This window comes from Gymnogyps californianus, chromosome 9, assembly GCF_018139145.2.
Source record: "Gymnogyps californianus isolate 813 chromosome 9, ASM1813914v2, whole genome shotgun sequence".
Classification (NCBI taxonomy): Eukaryota; Metazoa; Chordata; class Aves; order Accipitriformes; family Cathartidae; genus Gymnogyps; species Gymnogyps californianus.
The window spans coordinates 1,847,595-1,855,043 of record NC_059479.1 but is presented as its reverse complement, the minus strand read 5'-3'; the positions used below and the strand labels follow the sequence as shown (position 1 = coordinate 1,855,043).

General features: G+C 58.2%; 2 protein-coding genes across 3 annotated transcripts; one reads left to right on the top strand and one right to left on the bottom strand.

Moving 5' to 3' along the window:
- Positions 1–207: 207 nt before the first annotated feature.
- On the top strand, positions 208–3,762 carry PDZD11 (PDZ domain containing 11). Of its 2 annotated transcripts, XM_050901807.1 has the most exons (6): positions 208–294; positions 467–550; positions 1,169–1,225; positions 1,558–1,656; positions 1,836–1,896; positions 2,719–3,762. In XM_050901807.1, the coding sequence occupies exons 1-6, from the start codon at positions 208–210 to the stop codon at positions 2,751–2,753; spliced, it is 423 nt and encodes a 140-aa protein (XP_050757764.1). In that variant the 3' UTR covers positions 2,754–3,762. The 2 variants fall into 2 exon arrangements, with proteins under 2 accessions (XP_050757764.1, XP_050757767.1); XM_050901810.1 differs by lacking the exon at positions 1,169–1,225.
- A 1,217-nt stretch (positions 3,763–4,979) lies between these two features.
- Positions 4,980–7,306, bottom strand: STARD10 (StAR related lipid transfer domain containing 10). The gene is given in 5 exon segments (XM_050902008.1): positions 4,980–5,525; positions 5,527–5,631; positions 6,156–6,259; positions 6,599–6,748; positions 7,177–7,306. Coding segments are annotated over 5 exon segments (627 nt in total). The 3' UTR covers positions 4,980–5,387.
- Between the last annotated feature and the right edge of the window lie 143 nt (positions 7,307–7,449).

The window sequence follows — 7,449 nt, the reverse complement described above, 5'->3', positions numbered from 1 at the left end:
TGCCCCGACCGACCCTCCCGCCCCGGCGGCAGCAGGACCCACCTGGAGCCGCCGTCTGCCCGTTGCGATGGCGGCGCCGCCGCAACCGCCAACATTCAAACCGGGGCCGCGCGCCGCAACCGGCCAATCGCGGGGCTGTGCGTCAGGGCGCGCGGCGGGGCGGGGCGAGGGGCGGGGCGGTCCCGTCCCGTCAGGCGGCGCGGCAGCATGGAGGGCCGGTTGCCTTACGATGACTTCCCGGTGGTCTTCCTGCCGCCCTACGAGAGCCCGCCCGCCTGGGTGCCGCCGCATGAGGTGAGGGGATGGGGGCCGGGACGGGGGGGGGGGGGGGCGGCAGCCCGGGCTGGGGGCAGGCGAGCGGCGGGGGTCGCGGCCCGGCCCGGCCCGGCCCGGCCCGGCCCGGCCCGGTCCGGTCCGTATGTGGCCGGTCCCGCCGCCTGACGGCCGCCGGCGCGTTGCTTTGCAGAGGGTGTACCACCCCGACTACAACAACGAGCTCACCCAGTTCCTGCCCCGCACCATCGTCCTCAAGAAGCCTCCCGGGGCGCAGGTGAGACCCCGCTTAACCCCCCCCGGCCCCGTTCCGGCCTGGTGGATGCCGCCGCGCAGCCCCACGGGCTCGGTGGGGAGGTGCAGGTCCTGCCCGGTCGTTCCTTCGGCGTGGTGTTTCCCGTGTTGGATTCACGGCCGTCGTTCCTAATGCCTTTCCTGGCAAAAATCAGTTGATGCAGAGGCCGAGCTGCGGGATTACGATGATCCCCGGTTGACAGCATCCTCGTAGCAAGCTACCGTGCTGAGGGCAGGCAGGGGGGGTCGGGCAGGTTCCTGGTACTTTCCTCATCCAGGGGCTTGGTAGGACGGGTGGGGCATTGCTCCTGTCCTGCTGGGAAGGGCCGTGCCATAGAGGGAGAAGAAAGCTTTGTGGGTGAGGCAGAGAAGTACAGCATCTTGGGATGGGGAGCTGATAAAGCACAGGGAGCAGGGGGCCCCTCGGATATTCAAGGTGAGATTGCCCCAGAAGTTAGCAGAGAGGGACTGGTGCTTGCTGCTGCCTGGCTGAACACTGCAGCACCAACACCTTTGCTCCATGCGGAAGAGACACGTTAGCAGTGGGAAGGGTCCTGGGCCAAAGGGAGTGACTGCATTTCACTGCTGGTTTCTCTCACAGCTGGGCTTCAACATCCGGGGAGGAAAAGCTTCGCAGCTGGGGATCTTCATCTCTAAGGTGTGTCTGTCCTGCCATTCCCTCCCCGTGTTCTGTCTGTTCCCTTGAGTGTTGCTGAGCCAGCTGGGTGTGCAGGGAGACTGTCATATGCCTTATATGCATCTCTGAACTCATAGCTGTAATTTGCCACGCACCAAGCAGCAACCAGACGGTCCTGCACCATTTCCTGATCTCTCCCCAGCCCACGGAGTGTTGCTGGTGTGCTGCAGTCCCGTGTGAGCACGCTGGATGGGCACCGTGGGGAGGCTCTGGGGCTTGGCTGCGTGGGAGGGGAGCTGCGGCACTGGCCCTGCGGAGAGTCACTGCTGCTGTCTCTGCTCGTCCCTTCGCAGGTGATCCCCGACTCGGACGCGCACAGAGCTGGGCTGCAGGAAGGGGACCAGGTGCTCTCGGTAAACGATGTGGATTTCCAGGACATTGAGCACAGCAAGGTGAGCACTCCTGCGGCCCGGCTGCTGGAGCAGGGACAGGATGGGGAATCCATGCGTGCACCATCTCCTTCCGGCCTCTCAGCCTGCGCCAGCTCAGCTGGTGGCACCACACAACCGATGCATTCCTCGCTCCTATCCTCCAGCCCAGGCTGGTCACTGAGCAACTCTTCTGCTTTCAGGCTGTGGAGATCCTGAAGACAGCCCGTGAAATCACCATGCGCGTCCGTTACTTCCCCTACAGTAAGTGCCTGCTAGCTCCGAGTCCAGTCACCTAGCAGCATTTCTCCTTGGGAAGCAGACTGCCGTGCATCCCTGCCAATTCCACCTGAGCTTAGCGGTTATGAGTCTAAGGTTGTAGACGGTGTTAAGCCTGCAGATCAGAAAGAACACTGGGCTTTGATCTGGGGATCAGGACAGGTACCAAGTCGAAAGAGTAAGGATTGGCTTCAGCTGCCCACATAGAAAAACCCGTGGAGCAGGGCTTAGCAACACAGTGCTAAAAGGTGGGATGACTGTTGAATGGAAATGTTAACTTCAGAGCTGTAGAAGTAGCTACTTATCCTTGAATAACACAGGAATGAGCTCTGTCACTAGTGGACCTATGCCAGTGGTGGACACTGCTTGTGGCTTTTATCCCTCCCTAAGGACGTTTAAATTCTGAGTGAAGGAAAAGGCTGTATTAACTCTCAGTTTCTGCATCCATAAAGTTCATAGATATAAGGGGGGGGGGGGGGGAAGAGGTCAAGTCAAGCCAAACAAGGATTCTTCATAAAATGGAAACTGACCCTTAAGTGAAGAAAGAAGAAAAATATGGAGCAGGGGAAGAGAGGACTTTAAACAAACTTTTATTCTAAATGCCCTAAAATAACTTGAAATGACTGGCTGGGGTGCAAATATGCTATTTTAAAGCCAGCTGCTACCCAAGAGGGTAGCAAACACTGCCTCTACTTAGTGAGGTATAAACAGAATATATGTTTTCCTATAACATTTTGGCTAATTCCCCCTTGCCATCAGCGACTGCCTCTCCCGCTCTTTCAGCCTGGCCTTCTCTTTCCCTTCCAGACTACCAGAGACAGAAGGAAAGAACCGTTCACTAGTAGGCAGCTGTCTGCTGGGTCTCCAGAGTGGCCGTCCTGCAAAAACTCTCCACTACTATTCCTCAACATGTGAGACGACACATCAAGTTTCAGCTGTCACTGGAGGTACAACTGTCCTGTGGGCTGCGCAGGCATCAGCTCTGTTTCCTGCGTGGAGGGATGCCAACAGAGTCTTATTTAGCTGGAAGATGGATGGGGCTTTAGTCTGGGCTCCTTGAACTGGGTGTTGAAACAAGCTGACAGTGGTGATGTGGAAGTGGGTACCAGAGGGCAGCTTCTCCAGCAAGATCTGTGCTTCTGTTCTAGCAGGACTTAAAAACGAGTGCTCTGCCGGTTCTGGATCCAACCCTTATTGCTAGAAGTAAGGCCAAGAGGGTCTGAGCGTGCTTGAGCAGAGCATGGCCTTTGTCCTCCAACAGATGAACCTGTTCACTTCTGCGGTGACATGAAACTCTTTCCTTCTCCACTGTCCTACCTCTGCTCTACACTGCTGGGTTTGCTTGGGACTCAAGGAACGGGAGTAAAATCCACTCAAACTCAGTGCACATCTCTAGCTGCACTAGTCTGCCAAGGCGTGTTTGTACCTCTTTGCTGCTTAACGACACCCACGACACAGGACCGAGACGCTTGGAGTGTGTTTCTGAACTGCTGCAGGCACTTGGCCAGGTTCCCTCAGGTGCGGAGCTTGCACGGTTAAGGGTTTCACTCGCCGAACCTGCTTCCTTCACTTGGCACAGCCCTGTCCCCGTCACGTGCTCCCATCAGAACTCCCCGCCACTTTGAGGTAAACTTCTCCCCTTCCCTGTTCTCAAAGATGGGTGAGGAAGCCTGCTGTGCCCTGTGCTGGGACAGCACAGATGAAAACATGCTAGTTATCAGCAAAGCTGCGTGCAAATGCATGGTAGTACCCCATTGTAAATGGCATCAGGACAGCCCTTGCTCTGGCCTTCTGTGCGGTGTTTTCCGCTTGTCTGTAATAACGGAAATAATAAAACGAGTACAGCAACCAGAATCCATCTTATTCCCACGCAGGAAGTCTCTGTGCGGGGGTTGTTTGTTACCACCCTCAGCACTACCCCGAGGAAAGGCCGGGCGGACGGCTGGGACACGGGTTGGCTCCAGTTGCCCTTGCAGCCTGTAGGAGGAAAGCGTGGGACCCAGGCGAGGTGCAGCTCTGTTTTAAGGGTGTTTTTCCACTGACTGTGATGGAAGTCAGCCCTTGATTAGCCCGGAGCGGTGTTTCAGCACTGCCAGGAGCAAGAGCTGCCGTGGAGGATTTTGTCTGTGGTGGCACTAATGCAACTGGCTTGGTACAGCCAAGAGCAGCAGCCCTGACACAACTTCGGCACTGCCAGCCAGGCTGCTCTTAGCTGAACCGCTGGGCAGAAAGCTGAGCCAGGCTGAAGCAGAATAAAATACACTAGAAAAGAGACTTTCACTCAGACTAAAAGAACAGCTTTTCTACCAGGGAAATAATAAGCATCCTGGAAGCCCCACTTAACACCCTGAGAAGGTAAGCTAAGAGCTCTTCTATGGAGACAGGCCTCTGTGTCCCATGGGCCATTCGCCTCTCCAGTCTCACACCGGTTTCCCAGCATTTACATGTTCCTTGGGGAAGGAGGATGCTCAGGTTGCAGCAAGGCAACGTTTCATACTGCTCCATCTTCCCTTCTCCCCCTGTTGTGCTCAGACGTGCCAGGGTGAAGGCTCCGTGGGCAGTCCCTGGCCCCAAAGCCAACCCCGTGCTCTGCCTGCTGGAAAACACAGCGATCGAACGCACGCATCAGGCTTTTGGCACACACCCCAACTGCCGAGGAGCCGAGAGGCACCTTGAACTCTCTCCACAGGGGACTGCAAATACAACCTCAATGTTCCATCTGTGAATCCTGCTTCAGAGCAGTCCCTCGCAGGAGCTCCAGGAAGATCTCCCCTGCCTAGGGCAGCTTCCTCCCTGCCATTACTCACAGGTAATTAGCGGGGTGCCTTCGCAGCCATCGCGCTGACCGCGTGACTGGCTGTGGGCTAACAGGAAAGAGTGGATTCTTTCCCAAGACACATTCATGTCTCGGGTATCTTAATTGACAAAGCAGTAATGGGGTTTGTACTGGTCACATTTCATCCTCCAGAACTGGAGGGACAAACGGGTAATTACTGATTCCTGCTGGGAAAACAACAGGTCCAGCAACATCGGATTTTTTTAGCGACTTGCAAAATAGAGGCCAAGAGTCACGAGCATTGGAGCAGCTTTAGTTTGTCAATGAATAACTCCCTGGCCAGGGAAGCAGACTGGCAGAGATATTGCAGGTAACTTGACCTTTTGGAGCAACAGAGCCCCAGAACAAGCTGTGTTGTGTTAAAGGACAGCAGGTTACACCTGAGAAACGTACTGTACAGCTCCTCTCCCTGAGCGTAACTCGGCCAGGTCAGGACAGGCGGCCCGTGTGCTCCTGGCCCCGTTCAGTCTCGGCGCTGAGCGGGGCTGGTGTGCTTGGATCCACACAGTCATGCCACGAGAGAAAAGGCTACAGACCCAGAGATTTTCTTTAAAAGCTTCCCCCCCCACCTTATTGTAAACCACTGGATGAGCCTGAGCAGCATCACGTAATGTTCCTCCCTGCAGTGACGCTAGCAGCATCAGTTCTCCGAACCGCTGTGCTCGCCCCTCTCATCCTTCGCTTCGGACAGGCCGCTCTTATTGACGTTCTCCAGCGAGGCGGCACGCTGCAGCGCCAGCTCCGACAGCGCCGAGAGAGGAAGCTTGTTCTGCTCGGGGGTACAGCCAGGGTTTCATGTTTGCGTCGTGCTGCTGCTTCCAGGCAGGGTATTTCATGCAGGCCTTGTGCAGTTTCTTTAACATCTGATCAGGAGCAGGGAGGCACTGGGGAAACAACCATGGAAGGTTAGAAAAGATCTCGGTCTCATCTAGCCACCACTAACACCGACTCCGTTTCTTTTCTGGCTGCTTAGGAGGGGCTCAGGACCCACTACAGAGAAAGGCAGAAGGCTGATTTAACTCCTTGATGGGACCATCTTCTGCTTGCCCAGATCCCCTGATGATGCCAGCTGCTTTAGGAGAGTGAAATTAAACTTCCTGTACTGAAATCCTTTGTCCCTGTCCCACTCTGGCACCAGAGGCCCCTCCAGCACTGCTCTGCCAGGCACAGGTAGGATCTTGCTGTCTAGATAGACTGCCGCACTCCTGCGAGACTGACACCGACTGGGTGTAGCTCAGCTTTAAGGGAGGCAGCACTGTATCCTGAGACCATCCCAGACTCCTAATTCAGGTGAATTCGTGCAGCTGGTGACCAACCCTAGGACAGTATTTTGCCCTTCCCAGAACCCTCCAGTTCACGGGATCACTGTAATGGGAGAGCCTTCAGGCCCAGCCCGCTCGTCACTCACCAGGTGTTTGACAGAGAAGCTGGTAATGGTGTGATACCCATCCTCGACCTGCCAGGATCACAGTGTCACCACATCCCCGTTCTTTAAGGGCTTTGGGCACTGCCCTGAACAAGGAGGAAAGAAAGTTGTTTCACCTGCCTGAACAGCGCGTGGGGTCCACATGGACATGCAGCCACTCCAGAGGCTTCAGCCTGGCCCGAGCATCCTCCTCTTAGTGATCTCACCATCACCTCCAAGCAGCACCGACCCTACCCCTTCCCAGCCCAAGTGGTATTAACTACCTCTTGTAGCAGAGGTCCCCAGTGGTGTCCTGTACCCCAAACATCTCTCTCCTGCCAGGCAGCTGGGACAGGGTGACCCCTCTATTTAACACAAGCCAAGACTTCGGTGGAAGAGAGCCAGTTCCTTCCCCTGTCCACCTCGGGCCTCCGGCCCCCACTCACAGGCACAGTAGCCCACATCAGCGTTGGCAACCAGCCGGGCGATGTCATGCGCGTCGATGACGTTGGTGTCCCACTTCCATCGATACTCGACATCGTGCAGCGCGTCGTACGCCGTCTCCGCTGGCACGTCCGGGATGTCGATGTGGCACTCTGGGGAGCGCTGATGGCTCAGGACAGGCTCTCCCACCCCACGCCCTGCACCCCTCCCTGGCGGGGTGCCTGTGGGAGGGGGGGGGTCCCCTGTGGCCAGCAAGGCTGAACACTGCCTTCGGCTTCCCAAAACGCCTCGCACCCCCCAGGGGAGGAAGAGGCTCGGGAGGGCGTGGGGAAGGGGATCCCGTCACACCCCCTCGAGAGGAGCTGGGGCCACCAATGCTCCCGCGGTGCCCCCGGGCCGGTGACACCCCCCTCGGCCTGGCAGCAGCGGGACGCCGCCGCTGAGGAAGGCAGGCGCTGAGGAAGGCAGGCGCTGAGGGGAGGCGGCGCGGCCCGGCCTCCCCCCGCCCTCAGAGCCCTCCCGGGGCGGACCGCACCCCCGGCCCAGCGACACCCCCCCCCGCCCCGGCGCTGCCGCCCACCTCGAGCCGGTGCACGCCGCATCCTGGCGGCGGGACACACCGCATCCCGGCGGCGGAGCCCGGAGGCTGACGGCGGGGCCTTGGCAGCCGCCGCGCCGCTTCCCGCCGCCGCCGCCGGAAGGCGCTCCATCCGCCCGCCCGGCGGGAAGGCGGACCCCACCTCTGCCACGCCCCCCTCCCGGCAGCCGCCAACGGGATGGGCCACGCCCCCGACGGCTGGGCCACGCCCCCTGGACCGGTTTAAAGCCCTTCTCTTCTCGTTCCACTCCCAAA